The sequence below is a fragment of the Cannabis sativa genome, chromosome 4 (genome assembly GCF_029168945.1).
Source record: "Cannabis sativa cultivar Pink pepper isolate KNU-18-1 chromosome 4, ASM2916894v1, whole genome shotgun sequence".
Classification (NCBI taxonomy): Eukaryota; Viridiplantae; Streptophyta; class Magnoliopsida; order Rosales; family Cannabaceae; genus Cannabis; species Cannabis sativa.
This window is the reverse complement of record NC_083604.1, coordinates 880,945-904,896: the sequence shown is the minus strand read 5'-3', so window position 1 is coordinate 904,896 and position 23,952 is coordinate 880,945. Positions and strand designations below refer to the sequence as shown.

Genomic DNA, 23,952 nt, shown 5'->3' with positions numbered 1-23,952 from the left:
GAGATATATTGAAGTAAATAAATGCTATTGACTTATATGCTTAATTTCCCTAGTAATTAGGCTTTGAAACTTACTTGCTTCACTAAAAAATGAAAATATTATTATTATTAAATGAATTTGTAACAAAACCTAGCTATCTATGTGGTAAGTAAGTTCTAATTTGTTTTTATTTTAAAAAATGATGTTGAAATTAAAAAAAATGTAGTCTACCAAAAAAAGCATATTATATTACTTTGTTAAAAAAAAAAGCATATTACACAATAGAATCTATAATGACATAAAAAGAGAAAAAAAATAGTATTTATTATTATTATTATTTTCCTTTTTTGTTGAGTAGAAAAACTAGTTACTTGAGTTGAACTTTTGAACTTAAAAAAAATGGAGAGATTACTTCAAGTTTTACAATTATTTCCAATTAGGAAAGTAGTGAAATTGGTAATATAAAAAAGGAAAAAAAAAATCTTATCCAATTACACTGTATTAAAATTAGAGTAAAAGCTAAATCAATTTATATAATATTAAAGAAAATCCCTTTGCTTTAAATTTCTTCTCTTTTTGTCACTGTCCTAATTTTTTTTTTATTTACAAAAAAAAAATCCAAACTTTAAAGCAAACCCACTTTGATTTCTGTAATCGAAATCCAAAAATTTTTCTCAGCTGAAATTTAAATACCAAAAATCCTTCCTTCAAATGGTTTTTGGCGGTTTCATAATTTAACGCGCATTCTCTCCGAGCGTGCAACACACGCGCCTTTTCCTCCTCGTCTTTCTCTAACAGTCTCTCAGTAAGGTTTATTCGGAGAGAAAAACTCAAACTCAAAGGCAAGGCATGACATTTTCTCCCATTGAGATAGAAAATACCAAATTTGCAAGCTTTGTATTAACAATTTTCTCTTTCTATGATCCTTCCATAATCGATTACATGTCTTAGAATTGAAAAAAAATATATATATAAAAACTTTAACTTTACGCGTAATGTGTCTTTTAGTCCAAAAAAATCATCTTGGGTAGGTTTATTTTGGTCTTATTATTATATATAATCATTGATAATGTAAGTTTATGTCTTCCACCATCTGGGTTTTTCTGTTTGGTTCCTGAGAAAATTTGTCAGGGTTTGATTTTTTAGGTATTAATAAATAATATTCTTTGCTTTCCTTTTTCTTATACTGAACAGAGAAAAGAATAAAGATATGATAAGCTTTTAAAGTTTGAATCTTTCTTTTTCTCTTTTTACTGACTTGTGTTTTTTGTGTTTGTTTAGAGAGAAAATGCCAGATATTCAATTAGGTGCTCATACCATAAGATCTCATGGAGCTAAAGTTTTGAGAAGTTATATGCATGATTGGTTGATACTCTTTCTTCTTGCTGCTTTGGATCTTGGTCTGAATTTAATTGAACCTTTTCATCGATTTGTTGGGGAAGATATGATGACTGATCTTAAATACCCTTTGCAAGATAATACAGTTCCTTTCTGGGGTGTTCCTGTATGTTTTTTTTATTTTCTTTCTGAGAAAATTCAATATTGTTTGTTTGGATAGGAAGAAAGAAAAAGAAAAATCATTTTGTTTGTCTCTTAACTTTCTGGTTTTTGTTTTTGCAGATAATTGCTGTTTTGTTGCCACTTATTGTGATCACAGTATACTATTTTATCAGAAGAGATGTTTATGATTTGCACCATGCTATATTAGGTACTCTTCCTTTTCAAAAATATTTGTTTCTTTAATCTATTGAGATTGTTGAATTCAAGAGATTCTGTCAAATGTTGTTCAATTTTACTAACTGAGTACCTGATGTGGACGAAAGTTCGGGGGACATGATTTGATTAATGTCAAAATTTAAGGGGCATGAATTTGTTAGTAAAATTGAACAGAAGTTGAATCCAACAAATCTCAATAGCTCAGTGACACAATTTGGTACATGTCAAAGTTCAGGAGAAAAAACCCTTAATCAGCTTATCTATGTATAATATGATGTATTATGATGACACCCCAACCTAGATCATCACCTGGTTTTTATAGCTGTGATTGTTTTTGATTGATGTGTTGTGTGTGAGATCCTTAACAGTTTTACTGAAGTTTGTATGCATTTTCAGGTCTTCTATTTTCGGTGTTTATAACTGCGGTTTTAACCGACGCAATCAAAGATGGCGTTGGGCGACCGCGTCCTGATTTCTTTTGGCGTTGTTTTCCTAATGGCAAAGGGGTACAAACAAAACAAATTGCTCCTGTTTCTTTCGAAATGCAGTCTAAGCCTTATGATGTCTTCTTGGCTTGTTCAGGTGTTTGATCCTGTTACAAAGAATGTTATGTGTACTGGAGACAAGGCTATCATCAAGGAAGGGCACAAAAGCTTTCCGAGTGGGCATACTTCATGTAAGCAATCCTTAAACTCTGATGTTGTTTTGTTCATAACTTCATAATGACTTGAGTAAAGCTAGTTACAACTAACTTATGGAAGCCGTTAGGCCCCTTTGATGCAAAATTGCGAATAGAGATTTACTCGATACATTGCATGCCTTCTTTAATCTCTTACTCACCTATATTCTAGCACACCATATTTATCCTAGGGCCTAACTTACTTCTTCTCGGAAAATGCATGAATAAAGGGAAGGCCAAGGGAAATTACCCCATATACTATTTTTTAACTTTTTTTTCTTTTTAAATTTACAGTTTGGGTTTTTCTGGTAGTTTCTATGTGAGTTGCTATAAAAATTTTGGTATAGTAACTTACATAGAAACCACAAGAAAAACAACCAAAGCAACCCAAACTGTAATTTTTTTTTTAAAAAAAGGTTAAAAAATAGCATATAGACATGCCTATGTGTTGCTCCTATGGTTACTGGGATTCGAATGAAAAAGGGTGCCTTACAAACAATATGCTTGACTATAGGAAGAGAACTTTGCTTGGTTTCAATAACATTGCGTTCTTCTTTCTTTGATGTTCAATTCAAGTCTAAGGGTTGTTCTTTAGGCTTAATGGATCACATTGGAAATCATATTGAATAGAGAATTGTTTCGATTATGTTTAAATGCAGGGTCATTTGCAGGACTTGGTTTCCTTGCATTGTACTTATCGGGGAAAATCAGGGTGTTCGATCGCAAGGGTCATGTCGCGAAGCTCTGCATTGTTTTCTTACCCTTACTTGTTGCATCACTAGTCGCGGTTTCTCGTGTTGATGACTATTGGCATCATTGGCAGGATGTTTTCGCCGGGAGCATCATAGGTAGTTTCGTTCGAAATTTGTTTAGTTTGTTTTCTTGGTTGAATTCTTAACCTTTTTTTTTATTGTGCAGGACTTGCTGTTTCTTCATTTTGTTACTTGCAATTCTTTCCACCTCCATATGATGTAGATGGTATGTTTGGAATAAGTTGAATTTAAGGAAAATATAAGAAAAAAAATTCAATTTTTAATGGTTAGTTTTGAAAGAAAAATAATCAATTTAACAAAAAATTTCATACAAGCTTAAAAAATTGTTTTTCTTTTTCAATTTTTTCACACTTTTTCCTCACCAAAATCCAACTTTCGAACAAAACTTTAAACTTAGTTTGGATTGGACCACGTTAAGATGGAAAAAGTGTGAAGAAAATATTTTTGATGTGTAATTGTTTAAAATTTTATAAAAAGTTTTAATTTTGATAAAGTTACAATTTTTAATTTATTGATTCAATCCAAACATGAGAAAGAATTGAATTTTTTTTTTCCCTCTTAAAAATTGAAGGTCCAAACATGGCCTTAATCAAGGCTTGTTTGTTCCAATATGTTAATTTGTTTCTTACTTGTCAACTTTTCTTTGTTGTTTTTTCGTTCGAAATGAAGGTTGGGGGCCTTTCGCTTATTTTCAGATGCTCGCAGAGTCTCAAAATATTGATCCATCGACATCTAACACAGAGAACGCTCTCACCATACGCCAACCACAACTCGAAAGTATATGCATCCAACCGCAACCGCAACACAACATGGATGGTTTCGAACATGGTAATAGAAGAAATTGATTTTTTTAGGATAGAATAGAATTAATGACTAGTTGTGCATTCTTATGATCTCAAGAGGGATGTTTTGATTTTCATCAAACTCTCTTTCTTTCTCTAAACACGTTGAACTTTAGATTTCGAACATGCTTCGATGTTTAGTGTAGTTCGATTCATTTGATTTGTTCGGTTTGTTGGTGGTTAGGGTTTGTAGTTTGTTCATAGGCTTGTTCTTAGTTCTACTTATTTTTTCTATACATTTTGTTGTTTGAAGTTTCCACTCTTGTTTCCCATAATATTAGTATTTTTTTTGTTCTCATTTTCATTGTTAATTTGTTTCATTAGATTCGTGTAAATTGAATTTGAATGACCACTGAACTTTCTAATTTGATTGGTTTTGGACATGTCTATTATAGTACAACACCCCTCTAAATCAGCATAATTTGGTTAGTTTATTTATATTTTTTCTTGCGGTGTTTGTTGTTTAGGTGGTATTTGGTAATATTTTTATTTTTAATTTTTTAATTACAAAAATAAAAATAAAATTTTTATTTTGAAAAACAAAAATGTGTTCCATAACCACATTTGTTTGTTTATATATTATGACATCCTTATTTACTTGTTATTTTTCTTTAAAAAAAATGATATTTATTAGGACACAAATACAGCTAATATTGTCAAGAAAATACAAGCCAAATGGCACACAAAGAGAAAAAACTATATTCATTTTTTTTTTAAAAAAAAAAACTATCCTAAAATATGAGTTTTCCATTTTAATTAATTAAAAGTGTAACTATCTATATAAGAATACCGGCCAAAACACTATAGCAAGACTATGTGATCACTATTTGCTATATAAATTTGATTAATTTGCGATATAAATATTTAAGTTTAATTTTTAGTTGTAAATAAATATTTAAGTTTAATTTTTGGTAGTAATAATACCTAAATTATAATTCTAAAACTTTTGTAAGTGTTAAATTTCCACATGACAATGCCATATTGGTCTAAGTCAGTAAATTTGTATTTCTTAAAAAAATTAATTTAAATATACCAATAAAAAATAACACTTGGATAATGATTTAATATTTAATATTTAAGTACCTACAAAATTTCAAAAATATAATTTAAATATTATTATTGCTAAAAATTAAATTTAAGTATTTATTTACAACTAGTAGTATTTATATCACAAATTATATAAATTTTATATAAACCTACTTTTATAATTTTTTTTTCAAATTTTCAATCTATGTAAATTTTTCCAAAAAAAATCACTATATATAATAATAAACATACAGTATTCCAAAATAATAAATAAATTAATATATAAGCTCTTATTATACTAATCATGAGTCTTTTTGGCCTATATAGTCAAACCTTGCATTAAAAAATATATAAAAAAAATAAACCCAATATTCTTTTTAATATTCCATAATATATATACATCCAGCTATTACATGCTCATAATTTATTATTACAATATTATCATTAGACTATATATATTATATAATTAAGCTACACATATTTGACATATATATAAACCCTTTCACAACACTCATGATCCCATCAAAACTCAAACTCAAAAACTCTCTCTTAGAAGCTAGGGGCATAAATGGAAATTGTTCCAACAACATATTATGAAAACTTGAAGAAATATTTGAAGAGGAAGAAATACCACCAAAAACCAACAAAGAGAAAGCTTCTCATCACTAGGCTTGGCGGCGGCCGAGGAAGCGGGCAGCGGCGGTGGCGGCGGCCGAGGAAGTTGATGGTTGGACTGAGGAAAATTGTTGTTTCTCCGGTGAAACTTTTGGCCAAGTTTCATGAGACTTATGTGGACCAAATGATTCGGTTGGCCGGAAATATGGGCGGCGCCGGAGCTTTTTCGGGTAAGAAAGTGGCGAAAAGAAAGGAAATTGCTATGGTTTGTTGTGGAAGTAATCAAGAATTTGTGGATAGTAGATTGTTGATGGAGATTTATAAGAGGTTGGCACCTAATAATAATAGCCAAATGATTAATTAATTAATTAATTGTGTTATTAGTGCATGTTAATTTATGTACCTCATTAATATATTTATGAAAAATTTACAAAAAAAATATTTAAAATAAGATTTATTTTCGTACATTTCTTACAGATTTTTTACTTATTTTTTTTTTCAGTAAAAAAGTATTATTTGAATACAATGAAAAAAAAAATAATATTTTATATTTTTGTTAAAATAAAAAAAATATCTGTAAAAATATTAAAAATCTATGCATCCGTATATATGTAAATTTTTGTGTTTGTAAGACTTTGTGAATGTGTTGACTGTTGACTATATATAAATAGATTTAGTTAAGCAAATTCACAAGTCTATCTTCGTTGAATGCCTTTATTATTATTATTATTATTACTCCTTTAATTTAAACAAATAAAAGTTAATTTGAACTTGACTTTATTTTCCAACTTTAGGGTTAATTTTAAAACCAAGTTGACTAAGTTATTATATTTATTCTTTAATTTGAACTTGACTTTCATTGGGCTACCCCACAAAGTTATAGTTTTTATACACGAGTACAGCCCTGTAAACTAATAAGTGTTTTTAGCATTTTTTGCCTCTACTTGCATATTTCCTGTAAAAACTTCTCAGGAGATTAATCATCTCAAAATTATTTGAGATTAAACACGCTAATTAATTTTGAAGTTCTAAAGTGATGAGCTAAAAAAAAAAAGATGCACCTTGCTAATACAGTTAGTACTCATCAATCCATTTAAGTCTTTTTTAACTATGTAATCTCATATATATACACAGTCTCAGAATCAGCACACTTGATCATCCCAAGGTAATAGCTTACCTAATATTTTTATTTACGAATCACAGGACTACTAACTGTCACAAATAAATACTTATATTTTTAATTCACAACTCTTAAAATAAATTAATATATACTTTTAGATTTAAATTTTCTAATAATATAAACTATAGAATTATAATATACTTGGTATTGTATTTGAGTTTTATTATCATTTTAAATCACATCAATAAATAAATATTTATTATTACAAATATTATGATTAAATATTATCGAAAAATTTATTGTGTCGTGTCTTTCACTTGTTATGTTGTGTTGTGCCTAATTAGACTCATACTTTTTTCATATCAGATCGTGCTCAAATTTTTTAGGCTCATGTTAATTTCGTGTTGTATCAAAAATTTAATCCATACTAATTTACACAATACTAATTTTAAGTAAAATTTAGTTATCTTTGACAAATTTTATATTATATTTCTCATTAAAAGCTCCCCAACTTTGGCCATGTGAAACACCTAATTAATTAATGAGTAAAATATTTACGAGTTATGATTTGAAACAAATATAAAAAGGAGGCATGTGAAAATAGTGTTTCATCAATAAATATATGTATATATATAAAAAATATTAATTTGCATGTGTGATTATGTGAATATTAATTACTTTAGTTGGTAGAAGAAGATCAAACCACATGTGACAAAGATATAAAAGTGATCGTATGAGATACTTAGAAACAATAGTTATAATAGTTAAATGGATACTATTTTAGATCTGATTAAATTATCTATTTTATTAAATGATAAATTAATTTTTTTTTAAAATAATACTAAATATAAATAGTATTCTAAATTAGGTTTTTTTTTTGTTAAAACAAAACTTAATAAAAAACCAATCTATATGTATTATTACAAAATTGGTTACGTTTTGTCTATCTGTGTTAGGAATTATATTCAAGTTGGTTATATTAAAAAAAAATTCTATAATTGAGCTTAGAGTTCTATTAGTACAATTTTAAAAAATATAAAATTTATTTTATAATTTAACAAAATAGAAGTACAATCAATAACTTTTGTGAAATTCAAGTCAAAATAGTATTAACTGTAATTAATATAATGTTGTTTAATATATGTTTAATTAAATAAGATTCAAATATTTTATTACACTATTTTTTATGTATATATATATTTGTAAATTAAATTATTTAAATTTTATTTTTAATACTATAAATCATTCAAAATATTTTAAAAATTTACCTAATATCTTTAATAGTTATATATATTAAACACAATCGTATTTAAAAAAAATTTGATATACGTACGTACTATGTATACATATTTTCAAGAAAATTGTCGTTTTTATATAACATTGTCGTTTTTCAATAATATTGTCGTTGCTCATGAATGCTGTTGTATTATAATTAAAGAATATTTCTAATAAAGATGTCCTATTAAAATAATAAATGAACAAAAATTCTTAACTCAGCCACTAGTAATTAAATAAAAATTGTGGTGGATCCAAATTAAAAAAAAAAAAAATTACATAAAAAATTGTTGTTTCATTTGATAGTATCATGATCTTAATCTCAGATCTAACCACTCATAGAATAATATAATAAGGGGCGGACCCACATTGTAGCGAGGGGGGCAGTCGCCCCGTTGAAAAAAAAAATCGAGAAAAAAATGTATATGTATTTTAATTAGTTACAACATATATTTGTATTAAAAGATGATATTTATAGACATAATAGTAATCTTGGTGTAATGGTTAAGGTAGTTGGAAAATAGGTTTGAGGGTAAAGGTTCAAACCCTACTAACTCCCCTCACTTTAAATTCTGAGTCCGCCGCTGAATATAATCATTCAAACCTATCATAGAATAAAATAAAATAAAAACTAGAACTAGATTCAAATCAAACTATAAAGGGAACATATATAAATAATTTTGAAAAAATTTATAATACATTCTCTTAAAAAGAGATTATTAATAGACTTTTATCTATTTCGATTTTGCAAAAATTTTTTAGTTCAATTTTTTATGGTCATTCAACTTGTAATTATTTACGATATTCTGTAAAATTTTGAGAAATTAAAAAAAAAAAACTAACACACTAAAAATAGAGTTCAAGTAGTCTATTTCACACGTGTATAAAATAAAAGACTCACGTACAATAGACTGTTTGAACCATATTTTCAGGGTGTTAAATTTTTTTAAAATCTTTCAAAATTTTGTAAAATATCTTAAATTTCTACAAAATATACAATCATTGGATTAATTTTTTTTTTTCAGATGTATCGAAACAAATAAAAAATGCATCAATAGATTTTTTTTAAAAGGGGTGCACTATAAAAATATCTAATAATATTTAGCTTAGAAAAGTTCCTTAGAAAAGTTCCAACACAAATTCTCACTTAAAAAAATCTATTTTAATTAATACACAAAATCAAAATAATAAATGACTCGGAATTCAAAATGTATTTTTCATGAGAAAATATTATCCCAATTGGGTTTTCCCAAGAAAATATAGCACTTGGACAACAAAGATAAAGAGATTCACAATAGAAAAAGATATGGTAGGTAGGCACCACTTTTAGATTCTCTAATATATATATATTTTGGTGAAAAATATCTATGCAATGCAATCTTGCATTATTAAGAATATTTTGTATTTGCATGTTCACACCACATAGATTTGTATATTATTAAAAAGAAGGCACATGATGATGGTGTGAATATTACTTTATTACAAATCACCATCCTAATAAATTAATAATATGTAGAATATTTATTTCAATTATTGATTAAATTAGTGATATTCATCACATGTTTTCTTAAAAAAAAGAAAAATATGATGTATATACACATGATGAGGTGAGGTGTTCGTCCCACCTAAAATTTGAGTAGGTTCTAAATTATTTGGGACTTAGGTCTAAATAATTTTTTTGGGCTTTATATAAATACTTTTGAGGTTTTTCACTAGAATGTCTCAAAACTCCATTGATATCTCATGATCAATCTTCTAAGCTTATGTCATCGTTGAAGGGTAATTTTTCCAACTCTTGATCTCTGCAACAATAAAGATTGGGTGCTAAGCGAGATTTGATACGATTGGACTGGAGGCGAGGAGGATGATGGCGGAGATCAAAAATCAGAGGTGCAAATTGAGCCATTAAAGAGTTGTTAAGTGGGTACTAACAAGATTAACAGAAATATATAATTTGACTATTTTGCTCTTATTTTTAAAATTGGGGTAATTACTTGTAACAAAAGAGAGTGAGTATATTTATGCTCCAATTTTTTTTAATATATATTATAATTCAAAATATTTAAATTTTATTCTAAGAAACATTAATACTACACTAAGGGCTCGTTTGGAATGTCGTATTAGATTGTATTATATTGTATTGTATTATATTGAATTGTATTTTATGCAATATTTTTATGTAAAACTATATGTGGTATTAACTTTTATGGACACCTAAATATATAATATTTTAGTATAACTTAAAGTTTAACATAGTATTATATAAAAATATAATGTACAAACCAATTTAATATAATACAATACAATACAATACGATCTAATACGACATTCCAAACGAGCCCTAATAGTATTCAACATTATCGTCTTTGTGATAGCTATTTTAATTTGGATCTTATCTCCACTTTTAGATTAGGGATCTTTCCCATATCCCTTGAGTTTCACCCAATCTTGGGGATAATGTGGTGATGATTCTTTCCCATTTTTTTTTTTTAATTTTGCACAATTTGGAGGATCACTTTGCCAGTTATAGGAGGCTCTTACTACATTCTCTTTTGATCAAATTTTAAGAGTTTTCATCCTATTAAAAATGATACTGCCACAACAAGTTATCTTTCTAAAATACTAATCATAATTCTTAAAAAAGGCTATGATATGTTTCAAACCCTATTCATGAAATAAGAAAGAATAATGATGAAGACATCTTTACTACTACACCACACAACACGTGATAAATGTCATCTATAACCTTAATGGATACATTAAGTTCACCTACACAACACATCTTCTTACACCAAGTTATTTGTGTTGTGCCCACAAATATCCTATTTAACTAATTGATAGATTCTCCATTTTTTCCAAGTCCAAAAAAAGTGCAACTAATTTCTTGAATCAAATATGTTTTAACATTCAATTTGTTAGGTATTTGGAATACAATTATTGAAATGTGAACACCAACTTAAATGGAAAAGTATGTAACAATTAATTACTCTCTAATTTAAATCAATTTAAAGAACTTGAATGGACCACAACACTAATTGAAGACAAATTCAATTACTTTACACTACTACATATACATATACATATATTGGGAATGAATTTTGTCATTTTATTATAAGACAAAAAACACAACCAACTAAAAGTTTTATTTGATGTATTTAATTAAAGTACAATGTACTTATCAAGATTGAATGTATTTTCGTTTTCAACCGTTAAATCAACTAAATTTTAATCCAAATGGTTATAGTGACCACGGGACATGACCGAACAAAATCTAATTCATAATATATATAGAAATTTATGGTATAAATATTTAACTTTAATTTCTGATTTTAGATAAACGCTTAAATTTTATTTTTAACGTTAATAATACTTACAGTTAAATTTTTAAAACTTCAATAAATACGGCTATTAAGTGTCAAATTAATAGCCATAAAACAGCTCCAATTAGTACAGGCCATTAAAATTTTATTTTTATTTAAAAATTAATTTAAATATACAAATTAAAAAATAACAAATAATGACTTTACATTTAATAGTTAGGTACCTACAAAAGTTATAGAAATATAAGTTAAGTAATATTACTATAAAAAAATACTTAGTTATTTATCTCCAACCGATAGTTAAACTTAAGTATTTACACTATATATTACTATACATATATGTTATAGTGTGTTTCTATAATGCACCCTCTTAAAAAGGTGATCCACTCTCTACCTATTTCAGTATAAAAAAAATAGCCTATTATATAGAAAGCATTGTTCAAACAGTTCACATTGTTCAAACAGTTCACACACGTATAAAATAAAATAGTTACGAATGCAACAGAATATTTAAACTTTATTTTTATAGTGTTAAATTTTTTTAAATTTTTTAAAATTTTATAGAATGTCAGATAAAAATAGATAAAAATACATTAGTACATCCCTTTGTAGAATTTACTTATATTATATATATATAATTGTTTGACCATTAGCTTCACATGTAATTAACAATCTATATATATATATCTCTACACCTAAAATTCCTCCACACCCAAAATATCACATAATATCATAAAACTTTCTCCATTTCCAAACCCCAAACAACCAAAATGACCAAATCACCAAAAATGGAGATCATGGAAGATGGAAGAGGAGAAGGAGGTTCCTACCAACCACTACCACACACCGGAGAAGACGATTCTCGCTTAAACCAACTCGGTTACAAACAAGAACTCCGCCGCGGCCTTTCGTAATTAATTTCATTAATTTTCTCACTCTGACGACATTTTCACAAACACTTTCCGATCTGAAAAAGATAAACTTATTTTGTGTTTTTTTCGACAGGGCGATATCGAATTTTTCGGTAACATTCTCAATCGTATCGGTTTTGACTGGTCTTAACACGACTTACAGTATGGGACTCACCTATGGAGGGCCATTAACAATGGTGTATGGTTGGCCAGTAGTGGGAGTTATGACTTTGATTGTTGGGTCTTCCATGGCGGAGATTTGCTCTGCTTATCCAACTTCCGGTGGTCTTTACTTTTGGAGTGCTAAACTCGCCGGAGAACGGTGGGGACCTTTTGCTTCTTGGCTCACTGGTTGGTTAGTTTTTCTTTCTTTATTTATTTAATTGTTTTGATAATAATTATGAAATTAAATTAAGTGAAAAATAAATGATAAATAATTAAATAACTTATTATTTTTTAATGGAGAATTAATTAGTTTGGTATTTGGATTTTTAGTGGAATGATGAGTAGTTAATTGGTGTAAAAGCCAAAAGGGTAGAAATGATTAAATAATTATGGAAAATTCATGCACTTTTATTTATTTCGGGTTAATTGGTATTTGGATTTTTATGATTGTATATGTTATAGTTATTTAAAAAGAAATGTTAAAGGGTACCAGTGGTGCCTAGCACTCTCTTATGTGTCAATATCGCTATTGGTTTAACTAAGTATCGGGTTCCACATGATTTAATATAATAGTTTTTAGGGAGTATCGCTAGCCAATCACAACGCGACATGTCGAGAAAGTGCTAAATACCACTGGTACCTAATTGCAATGCTCTTATTTAAATTATGAGAAATTAAAATAATTAACACACTAAAAACAAAATTTAAATAATTTGTTGCACGTGTGATTGTTTTATTTTATACACGTGTGAAATAGATTATTTGAATATTACTTTCTATATTATAAATTATTCTAAATTTCTCAAAATATTATATAAAAAAAATTAGATTATTTTTTTTTGAATGTCAAAAAAGATAGTGTATCGATGCACATGTTTAAAAGATTTGTTGCGAAAGCACCCAGGGAAATTTGAATTTCCATACCTACATAACTTTATAATTTTTTTCTTAAATGCATACTTATTAAAATTTGTAATGTATGACTATTTTACCAATTTTCCAAAACTACCCCTCCCATTTGTAAATGCTCAGCTGACTCTCACCCACCATCAACCCCAACCCGAACCACCCTCACCCACGAAAACCCTCACCCACGATCAACCCCAACCCGAACCACCCTCACCCACGAAAATCCCAACCCGAACCACCCTCACCCACGAATCCCAACCCCAACCCGAACGACGGTCGAAGCCCAGGTCACCGCCGGTCCCACGAATCCCAGGCCCCCTCTTCACCGTTGGTCCATCAGTTCGAAAACAAAAAAAAAAAAGCCCCAGGTCCGATGGTCGGACCCCTCTCTCTTCGTCTCTCTCAAATCGAATGAAGAAAAAAAAAAAAAAGACCGGTCCGATGGGTCCGATTGGTCGGACCCCATGGTTCGACCATCGAACCCCTTTCTCTTCGTCTCTCTCAAATCTAATGAAGAAAAAAAAAAAAAAAAAGCCCGGTTCGATGGGTCTGATTGGTCGGACCCCATGGTCCGACCATCGGACCTGGGGTGTGGGATGCCGAGATAGAGAGAGAAAGAGAGATGCTATGAGAGTTTGAGGGTATTTTTGGGGTTTTGAGAAAAGTGTCATATTTTTGTTAGTTTAAAATGTATTGGTTTAAAAATAAAATATTTTAGTTTTTTAAGTATAGAAAATCAAATTTCCCATAATTATTTAGTATACGCATAATTATTATTGTACTATGTTTCATGATGGGTTTATTGTTTTGGGTAAGTTTATATTGAATTTCTTAAATAGGTCTAAATAGATGTTTTGATAGATCTTTTATATTTTTCGACATACAAGATAGATTTTTAGTTTAATTTTTTTATGATCGTGTACATTATAGTTATTTAGGACTATCTGTTAAATTTTTAGAAAATTTTAATTAGTTTACAATGCCAAAAATAAGATTTATATATTTTATTGTATGCATAACTGTTTTGTTATAAGTGTGGTAAGTAACTGTTTAAATCTTATTTTTAGCACTGTAAACTATTTTGAATTTTTTGAAAGTTTACAAGTTATCTTAAATAGTTACAATATATGCAATCATGAAAATAATTGAACTTAAAAACTCTCCTAAATGCTGAAACAAATAAGAGGTTCTACTAAAACGACCCTTTAATGGGTCTACTTTGAAAATTTCCAATTAACCCTTTAAAGTGGTTTTGTTTTATTTCATTGGGCATCTAATTTGAATGTAATTCCAGATGCTTATTCAATTTAGTGTGTTAATTACACATAATGGACTTATTTCAAAAAATTATGTAATTATTGTTTTGGGTTTTTTATATAAATCCACACTATATAGTATTTACTCAATTATTAAAACTCTACAATTATATAATTATTAAGTAATATAGTTACAATTATTATGTATAGAAAAATGAGCATAAGTTTTAATTTCCAAAAGAAGTTAAATTAGGGGTATTTATATAAGAGCATTGCTATTAGTTACCAGTAGTGCTTAGCATTTTCTTGATATGTTACGTCGCGATTGGCTAGCGATATTCCCTAAAAGCTATTATATTAAACTATGTGGGACCCAATACTTAGTTAGACCAATAGCGATACTGACACATAGGAGGGTGTTAGGCACCACTGGTGCCCTTTAGCATTTCTCTTTATATAATTCGCAATCCGCAGTTCCAAACTCCAACCAATTCAGACTAAATCATTTGAGACCGGACCAAATAATTTTGGTGTAAATGATTTGATCAATCCAGACCGTTTTAAATTCTCTTGTTCGATCATGATTTTAGAAATCTCCGTAACAGTTCAAACCAAATTAATCCGTATACTTATTATATATACTTAATTTGTGTCTTTTTGACGAATTGTTGATATTTGAAACAAATTTAGGTAAATAATAATGTTGAGTTTATATTATTATGATAATTTTTTTATTGTTATTTATGTGTTATAAACAAAAGTAAAAAAAAATCGAAAAAATGAATAATTATTGTAAAAAAATAAAACAATTACGAAATATAAACTATGGCTGGAACTAAACCAATTTATTTTTGAATTGTTTAGTTTAATTTGATTTGATTATTTAATTAATCATTTGGTTTGGTTTGAATTTTAAAAAACTATACTGGTTTAATTTAAAAAAATTGAAAATCCATACCAAACTAATGACACGTAAAGACATTATTTCTATGTGAATGAATTAACACTTTTTGAATTATATTTAAGATTCTTTCTATTTTTGGGGAGTGAATTAACACTCTTCAATTGTTTTTTAACTTTTTTCTTGAAATTGTGTGCATTTTGAAAACGTGGCAAATTAGTTTAGTTGGATTTATTTGGAGGGAAGATAAGTTGTGAAAAATTATGAGATGAGATGAGATGGTCCCCTTTGATGTCAAATGTCTCATCCTTTCTTCCATGCCTCATTAATATCACATAATCCAAACAAAAAATAATTTTACATCAATTGAATCTTTCATATTATTAATATAAGGGATGATGATGAGGTATAAAGGATGTGCATCACATAATTTATTTTTTTAAGGGAAGAAAGAATCTTACATATTAATGTATTATTAACTTGTATAGAAGCTTACATATTTTAAAATTGAGGAGTGATAATTATAATTTTTTATTAAAATTTTTTAGTCAATTTTTACACTTAAAATTATATATTAGAATATTTTTTTGGGGTTTTTTTATTTTTCATTTCAATATATATATTTTTTTATATTTTTACAGAATTCCACATAGAAACCCCTATAGCAATTAACGGAGTAACTTGAATCGCAACTAAAATTCGTATAGCAACCTGTATAGAAACCACCGGAAAAACCCAAACCGAAAATTTGAAACAAAAAAGTATATGGGATTCTCCTATTTTTTTTTTTATATAGAGGTATTTATTATAGTTACAATATATAAATATTTCAAATAGTTTTGGGTAGAAAATAAAGTTTATGATATTTCAGTTTATTTCAAAAAATTTCAAACTTATTTTCAACATTGTAAACTATTCAAATTTTTTTAAAAAATTATAAGGATGATGTTGTAACTATAATAAACACCGTCATTAAAAAAACTTTGAACACAATATTTTAAATACGGTAGACTAAAAATTGTAATAAAAAATTCACGGTAGCACTCTCCTTAAAATTTAATAAATAATAAAAAAAATTACTAACTAATTATCAGATGCCAAGATACCATGTATTAACACCAAATAATAATGTTTTTTTTAGAAATACTAAATGTCATTAATGATGTTTAGCACCCTATTCAATATCATATCAATTAAGTATTAAGATTCAAATCTCATATAATTTAAAATAATAATTTTTTAAAAAAATATTACTAATTAATCGTACACCGCTCATGTTAGATATAGCATTTAGAATATTTTTTTTTTAATAAAAATCATTAGATTTATTAATTAATAAATTTTTTCATAGTAATAGAGCGCACTTCAGAAGAACAGTCCTCCAGCTAAGCACACGACCTGTAGAGAAACAAGAATCTCTTGTCAAGCAATAAACTAACTTATTTACAGATAGTTTTACAAAACACAAATAAAAAAAAAAAATCCAAAAGTAAATTTGGAACATTTGAACAATAATTTTTTTAAGTTACGCAATCTCATAATAATTAATGAAAAGTACTCAAAAATGAATAATTCTCTCTGACCTTAAATTACTTTAATAACAGAAATCATCAAATTAGGACCAAAGATTCCCACAAAGACATATCAAATCATTTCCAATCAATAACTTCTCCTCTCTCTCTTCACCACCCAATAATTAAATAATAATAATATATATAAACATAATAAAAAATCCCCCCAAAAAAATGAAAATAATAAATAAATAAAGTCAAAGATGCAAGCCGCTGGATCAGTTGACTACATAGAGTTCCAACCAATCACAACAACAGAGCTGTCACTTTTTTGTAGAGACGTATAATTTCATTTTTGTTTTTTTTTTCTTGGGAACTTAACCAAAGCTTCAATCTTTGATCTCATTCTGTGTAAATTTCTTCAAAACTAAAGAGAAAAAAGAAGAAAGATGGTATCTTTCAGTGAAAAATCTGTTCTTCCATCTTCTCATGATGTGGATTCTGGCCATGCTCGTCTCAATGAGCTTGGCTACAAACAAGAGCTTAAGCGTGATCTTTCGTAAATTTTCTCAAAACCCTTTTCATTGTTCTTGGTTTTCTTACTTCTTTTATAGTCAAATTTGTTTGAAAATGAAAAGGGTTTTTTTTCTTTTTCTTCTGGGATTTGCAGGATGCTTTCAAATTTTGCTTTTTCATTTTCAATCATATCAGTTCTTACTGGTGTAACCACTCTTTACAACAATGGGTTGAGATTTGGTGGACCAGTGTCTGTTATTTATGGTTGGTTTATTGCTGGTTCTTTTACTATGTTAGTTGGTTTATCAATGGCTGAGATTTGTTCTTCTTATCCAACTTCTGGTGGTCTTTACTATTGGAGTGCTAAGCTTGCTGGTCCTAAATGGGCACCTTTTGCTTCATGGCTAACTGGCTGGTAATACTAATAATGCCTTTCTTTTCATATGGTCTTTATTACTCACACTCTTTTTTCTTTATTTGAAGTTTGTGTTTGGTTATTGGGAAAGTGCTGTAATGAATTAAACTCTTTGTTTTGGAGTTAGTTGATATGGGGTTCACTTGACTTGACTGAATTTTGTATTTCTTCATCAAAGAATATGAATCTTGATTTTGCAGCTCATTTCTTCACTTATCCTAATTTTTTGGTTGAGAAATGCTAAAAGAGTCTCGGTGTCATATCGCGATTGGTCCAATTAAATATCAAGTCTCATATAATTTAAGAAAATAACTTTTAGGGAATATCGCTAACCAATCGTAGGACGTCACCTATATAGAGGGTGTTGTTTGGTCTTTCTTTTAATTCTATTGCTTGGTCTTTTTGGACACTCTTTTTTTCTTTATTTGAATATTGTGTTTGGTAATACTAATTCTAAAACTTGTTTTAGAATTGGTTGATATGGGGTTGGCTTGAATGAATTATCTTTGGTTTGACTAAATAATCACCATTTTGGTTTTATTTTATCAAATCCACTTTTTGACTTTTAATTCCTAATTCTTGCTCTATGGTTTAGTGCTCTGCATTGAAAAGAATGTGAATCTTTATTTTGCAGATCATTTCTTTGGTTTGTTTTTTCTTTAAATTCTATTGCTTGGTCTTTTTGGGACTAAAAGCAACAAATATAGCAACAATAGAGAGATAAGTAAGAGGTTTTGAAAAATGAAATTTCGTTTGTTTTCGGGGAAAACCAAATGGAAGGTTCAGTTTCCATTCCCGAAACTGTTGAAAAAGAAAAATCATTTGTTTGTTCTTTCTTTTTCATCGGATTATTATTGAAAGAAGTTGAAATGAATACTATAATAGAAGAGTGTTTCTAACATAATCTTAAATACAATCATGAACTGTTACCAAATCAATCTTTTAGCTAAATCAGTCTAATACAGAATGAATGGTTTTTTTTTTTTCACTGCTTGCAGGTTCAACATTGTTGGTCAGGTACTTTTGGCTTCTGAGAAAAGAAAATTATGGACAGAAAGTGCTTAAAATTGTAGTAACCGAAATTTTCGGTTTTTTCTTATTGCAGTGGGCAGTGACAGCAAGTGTAGATTACTCCCTTGCTCAGATGATTCAAGTGATCATTCTTCTTAGCACAGGTGGGAAAAATGGTGGAGGATATGAGGCATCTAAATACTTAGTTATTGCTTTCCATGGTGGAATTTTGCTTCTACATGCTTTTATAAACAGTCTTTCTATATCTTGGTTATCTTTCATTGGACAAATTGCTGCTGCATGGAATATAGTTGGTAAGAAAAAGCTTACATTTTTACTATTTGTTGTTTAAGACCAGTTATAATTTCTTGAATCTGAAGTTTTCTTCACATGATTTTTTAGGAGTTTTTGTTCTTATGATCTTGATTCCCTCTGTCGCGACCGAGAGAGCTAGTGCTAAATTTGTTTTCACTCACTTCAACACTGATAATGGGGAAGGAATTGGCAGCACAATTTACATATTTGTTCTTGGGCTTCTAATGAGTCAGTATACCTTAACTGGTTATGATGCATCTGCTCATATGGTAAGTGTTCTTTGCTACTTTCTTTCATATTAGACTCCAACAGATGCTTACTTAGATTGCTTTCATTTTAAGTTGAATAAATAGGACATGCCCCCATCCTTGAATTATGTTTCTTGTAGAGCTTTGTTCACAATTTTTTTTTGCCGTAAAAATTCTCTCTGAACTATATAAATCATTGCAAATACCCTCTTACAGTTACAGTTACTAACGTGATGTTAATCCAACTTAGTTTAAGAATCCAAACAAAAATTACAGTCTAATGATAAATTATGAAAATGTCTATATGCATTCTTAGAGCTAATGTTTGTATGTTTAATGTTAATAAACTTGATTTTCGGTAGCTTAAAATTGTTAAATACATCATCGTACTATAACTATACATGTAATTCGTGGTCATATAAGTAAATTGTTTTAAAAGATGAGCAAATTGAAACTGAATGTGGATAGTTACAACTTGTAAGTCTTGTATAGTTCGGGGAAATTTTCGCAACAAAAAAAAATTAAGAGGTCAAAACTCTAGAAGGGTCATAGTTCAGTGGAAAAAATTTTAACTTTCAAAATTTTGTTTTATAGACTGAAGAAACCAAGAATGCTGATACAAATGGACCAAAAGGAATAATAAGTTCTATTGGGATATCGATCATTGTCGGATTCGGTTACATACTTGGCATCACTTTTGCTGTTACCAACATTCCATCCCTTTTGGATGAAAACAATGATGCTGGTGGTTATGCCATTGCTGAAATATATTACCAAGCATTCAAGAGTAGATATGGTAGTGGGGTTGGGGGGATTGTTTGCTTGGGAGTGGTTGCTGTTGCCATTTTCTTCTGTGGCATGAGCTCAGTTACTAGCAATTCAAGGTAAAATTACTTAGTCTTTTGAAACTTTTCTTATTGGCTTATCAAAGGGATATGTTTTGTAATTGATTTAGCTTTGATTCTCAGGATGGCTTATGCATTCTCTAGAGATGGAGCCATGCCCTTTTCTTCACTTTGGCATAAAGTGAACAAGCAAGAAGTACCTATAAATGCAGTTTGGCTTTCTGCTTTTATATCATTCTGCATGGCTCTCACGGTAATCACACCATTATTTTCATTTATTTGTTAAGTTATGGTATATTATACAAAACTGAAATCCATATATGGTAGTAGGGGTGTTCATATAATCTGTAATTTATGAATTCGGTGTTAATAATTTGGTCAATCCCGACTGTTTATATTCTCTAATAAGGTGAAGGTTTTGGATGGAATGTTGATGTTTGATATTGACTTCATATGAATAATTACTTAAAAGAAAGAATTAGAACAATTACGAAATACAAACTATGGTTTTGAACCAAACCAACCAGTTCTTAAGTGGAGTCAAGTTTGACTCGATAGTATAATTTATTAGGATTTCGAAGACTGAGTTGTCGAGTGCTTAGTGGCTCAAATGATTGTTTAAGTGTACCTAACCTAACCTATAAATTTAGAATTTTGTGTGAGTTATTTAAAGTAAAACATTGCTCTAGGGAGATACCAAACTGTCTCGAAAAGTAATCGAAATGCTAATGATATCTTTGTTCTTGCTTGTTTGCATTGCAGTCTCTTGGAAGCATTGTTGCATTTAACGCAATGGTATCCATAGCGACGATTGGACTATACATAGCTTATGCATTGCCCATCTTCTTCAGGGTAACTTTGGCACGCAAATCCTTCGTTCCAGGGCCTTTTAACTTGGGTCGATATGGTGTTGTCGTCGGTTGGATTGCAGTTATTTGGGTGGCAATCATCTCAGTCCTATTCTCATTGCCTGTGGCCTACCCAGTTACCATAGAGACACTCAACTATACACCAGTTGCAGTTGGTGGTTTGTTCATTATTACTGTCTCTACTTGGGTGTTAAGAGCAAGGTACTGGTTTGAAGGTCCAATTACCAACATTGAATGAAAGTAGTGCAAAAAATTTACAATTTTTTCAGTGCCCAAGATGGCCTTTTGTAAAATTTTTATGTGTATCTAGGTGACATTATACCAGAACTTGAGATGGTTTTGTTCAATTGTTCTTCATATTAATTCAATTCACATGAGGTTAGTTACTGTGAAATGATGCAGCTGAGTTCTTTATAAAACTTACTAAGAAACTTAACTTGATCTTCCTCGACTCCTCGCCCGGTTCGGGTTTGACTTGGAGAATACAGCTTGAACTCTTACTTCAAACTTAAGATAAAGAACTTGACTGATGTTTTTCTCAAATGTTTTATTTGTATTTTTTTAACTATCATGTTAAATTATTTGTAAGGAAAGTTACTGGTTTTATTATAAAATTATGAGTTTTAAAATGCGTTTGAGGCGTACTAAAAAATATGTTATTCAAAAGGAAAATGTTTTTTTTTGGGGCCTTTGGGTGGGCTCTAGGCGCAAGCCTAACACGCCTTAGCCTAGCCTTGACCTTGTGAGGTGTATGCCTTGAGGCTTAACCTTATGTATTCTACCAACGCCAACCTCGAACAATACCTGCAAGAAGAAGAAACGAAAGAATAAGAATATGAGGAAGCAGTGAGTGAGTGAGTGGCCACACATAGGCATCAAAGAAGGCGAACAGAACTTTGAAGACATTTGAGATGAGAAACTACTATGAATCTAAATCATAAAATTTCCAAATAAATTTCAATCATAAAACGCTTAGTATTTGGTACAATGATGTAATATTGTATATGACACATACCAAGATTGTTTTGTCTAGAAAGATTAGTTTTTAAATAATATTTGTGTTAGTGTACTTACCTTGGAACCTCAGCCCTGTCTAAGCAAGGTTGGGACGAAGCGGTACCTTGACAACCTTTCCAATTGACATGGGAGCATTTTTGTGTTAATCAGTATAATATTGTATTTTTTGTATTCTTTACTATAATAGATACAACCTTGTTTTGTCAAAATTAAACAACTCATTTTTTCTTAGAAAGGTCTTTGGTTGAAAAGTTTGATGAACCCTACACACTTACTTGATAACCCTGAAGATTTCTCGTAAGTAAGTTGTGGAAGTCCATTCTAAAAACCTCCAAAGTAACCTGGGAACAAGTTGAACAAAAAAAATAAAATAATAAATAAATAAAAAATAAGAGTGGATGAGTAGCTCTTCTTCTGACGATACCACTTCTGGTGAAACTTCTTCCAATCCATCCACTACTCCTTCTCCCGTTCACACGATAATCGTTAATCCTTTCGCAATGAATAACAATGATGAAATACAACATAGATTACTTAATAATTACCTTCACCCCACCCAAACTTCTATATTGTCTTATTTTATATTCCCGCATAATATGCCAAGTCTCAGTGTCAAATCTGACATTATTTAACTTTTACCAACTTTTCATGAAATGGAAAATAAAAATCCATACGTGCATATTAAAGAATTTGAGGAAGTTGTTTACATTTTCTACGACGAGCACCATCAATGATGTAAAGGTTATCAAATTCTAGCATACAAAAAGCTGTCAAGAAATAATAACAAAAAAACTCAAAACTCTCTTCTCGTCGGAAAGAACTTTATAATGTAAAGGTTATCAAATTCTTTAATTGAAATTTCCATTTGATCACTTTGTACGCATCTAACAAGTGTGTAATTTTTTATTATTTTTCACAATCATCTCTCAATGCATATATGTCTAAATACTCCCACATGTATTACTTACTGTAATACCAGTTAACTAATGACTTATAAAACCAAAAGTCGTTTGGCTAAGTAAATCATACCTTTCTCGGCCTTTTGGCTAAGATCAAGTGTAGTATCTGTTCTTATCAGTTTAATATCTGATATGTGAGCCAATGGCTCACACGATATTAAATTAATTTTTTAAGGGAAAGAGTCCATCACAATAGCTTGCTATTGGGATTCTTGAGTGTCGCCCGTGCTTTGCACTACTGCATGGGCTTGGCGCACCCCTCCAACTTAGTTCTTGAACAATTGGTCTTCAATATTCTATCTTTTTGTTTTTGATCTAAGTTTAATTTTGTGGTGAATTAAGGTTCACTTTGATTAGAAAATGCAATTTGACATAATCAACACAAATTTGAGATGAAACTCTAAACCAAAAATCATAAAATTGCATAACAAGAAAACTAAGCAATAGAACACAAACACACATACGTATACGAAGTTCGATCACAAGTCAATGTAACTTGTGTCTACTCCTCGAGGAACAGCAAAGCTTGGTTCTTTGTTTTATTGATGAATCAATGGAGGATTACAAGAATCGATCACTCGAAACAGAGAATACAATGACAAAAGAGACTTGCTCTTATATTCTCTCACAGCTCACTTTCTCTTAGTCTCTCCTTTCTAATCAGTTGTGTTAGATCTCAATGTACAAAGGAATATAGGGAAGCTTATATAGCTAGCTTCAATGCTGACTTAGACCAAGTTAGGCCTTAAAATTAGGCAG

General features: G+C 29.3%; 3 protein-coding genes and 1 non-coding gene across 8 annotated transcripts; all 4 read left to right on the top strand.

Moving 5' to 3' along the window:
- The first annotated feature begins 631 nt into the window (after positions 1-631).
- Positions 632-4,287, top strand: LOC115712005 (lipid phosphate phosphatase 2). 4 transcript variants are annotated; one of them, XM_030640206.2, is made up of 8 exons: positions 632-821; positions 1,261-1,483; positions 1,600-1,687; positions 2,092-2,201; positions 2,278-2,371; positions 3,034-3,222; positions 3,293-3,352; positions 3,817-4,287. In XM_030640206.2, exons 2-8 carry the CDS (start codon positions 1,268-1,270, stop codon positions 3,990-3,992), a joined length of 933 nt encoding a protein of 310 aa, XP_030496066.2. In that variant the 5' UTR covers positions 632-821; positions 1,261-1,267; the 3' UTR covers positions 3,993-4,287. The 4 variants fall into 4 exon arrangements, with proteins under 4 accessions (XP_030496066.2, XP_030496065.2, XP_030496063.2 ...); XM_030640205.2 differs by having other exon boundaries at positions 632-826; XM_030640203.2 differs by lacking the exon at positions 632-821 and adding an exon at positions 844-1,006.
- Positions 4,288-5,508: 1,221 nt separating this feature from the next.
- On the top strand, positions 5,509-6,036 carry LOC115714763 (uncharacterized). Its single transcript, XM_030643519.2, has one exon. It carries the CDS (start codon positions 5,584-5,586, stop codon positions 5,992-5,994), a length of 411 nt encoding a protein of 136 aa, XP_030499379.2. The 5' UTR covers positions 5,509-5,583; the 3' UTR covers positions 5,995-6,036.
- Positions 6,037-12,010: 5,974 nt separating this feature from the next.
- LOC115714023 (amino-acid permease BAT1 homolog) lies at positions 12,011-21,611 on the top strand. 2 transcript variants are annotated; one of them, XM_030642533.2, is made up of 8 exons: positions 12,011-12,255; positions 12,351-12,611; positions 18,928-18,946; positions 19,035-19,254; positions 19,343-19,524; positions 20,098-20,387; positions 20,472-20,601; positions 21,111-21,611. In XM_030642533.2, the coding sequence occupies exons 1-8, from the start codon at positions 12,116-12,118 to the stop codon at positions 21,453-21,455; spliced, it is 1,587 nt and encodes a 528-aa protein (XP_030498393.2). In that variant the 5' UTR covers positions 12,011-12,115; the 3' UTR covers positions 21,456-21,611. The 2 variants fall into 2 exon arrangements, with proteins under 2 accessions (XP_030498393.2, XP_030498395.2); XM_030642535.2 differs by lacking the exons at positions 12,011-12,255; positions 12,351-12,611 and adding exons at positions 17,067-17,557; positions 17,669-17,929.
- Positions 21,612-23,259: 1,648 nt separating this feature from the next.
- LOC115715390 (U2 spliceosomal RNA) lies at positions 23,260-23,455 on the top strand. Its single transcript, XR_004011264.1, has one exon. It is a non-coding gene; the product is annotated as a U2 spliceosomal RNA (small nuclear RNA).
- Positions 23,456-23,952: the final 497 nt, after the last annotated feature.

Bases quoted from the DNA above. Each gene is read 5' to 3' on its own strand.
- LOC115712005 (XM_030640203.2), top strand. From the start codon at position 975: ATGTGTCTTTTAGTCCAAAAAAATCATCTTGG. The intron at 1,007-1,260 runs GTAGGTTTATTT...GTGTTTGTTTAG, and splicing joins GTCCAAAAAAATCATCTTGG to AGAGAAAATGCCAGATATTC. The intron at 3,223-3,292 runs GTAGTTTCGTTC...TTTATTGTGCAG, and splicing joins TTTCGCCGGGAGCATCATAG to GACTTGCTGTTTCTTCATTT.
- LOC115714023 (XM_030642533.2), top strand. From the start codon at position 12,116: ATGACCAAATCACCAAAAATGGAGATCATGGAAGATGGAAGAGGAGAA. The intron at 19,525-20,097 runs GTAAGTGTTCTT...TTTGTTTTATAG, and splicing joins ATGATGCATCTGCTCATATG to ACTGAAGAAACCAAGAATGC. The intron at 20,602-21,110 runs GTAATCACACCA...TTTGCATTGCAG, and splicing joins CATTCTGCATGGCTCTCACG to TCTCTTGGAAGCATTGTTGC.
- LOC115714763 (XM_030643519.2), top strand. From the start codon at position 5,584: ATGGAAATTGTTCCAACAACATATTATGAAAACTTGAAGAAATATTTG.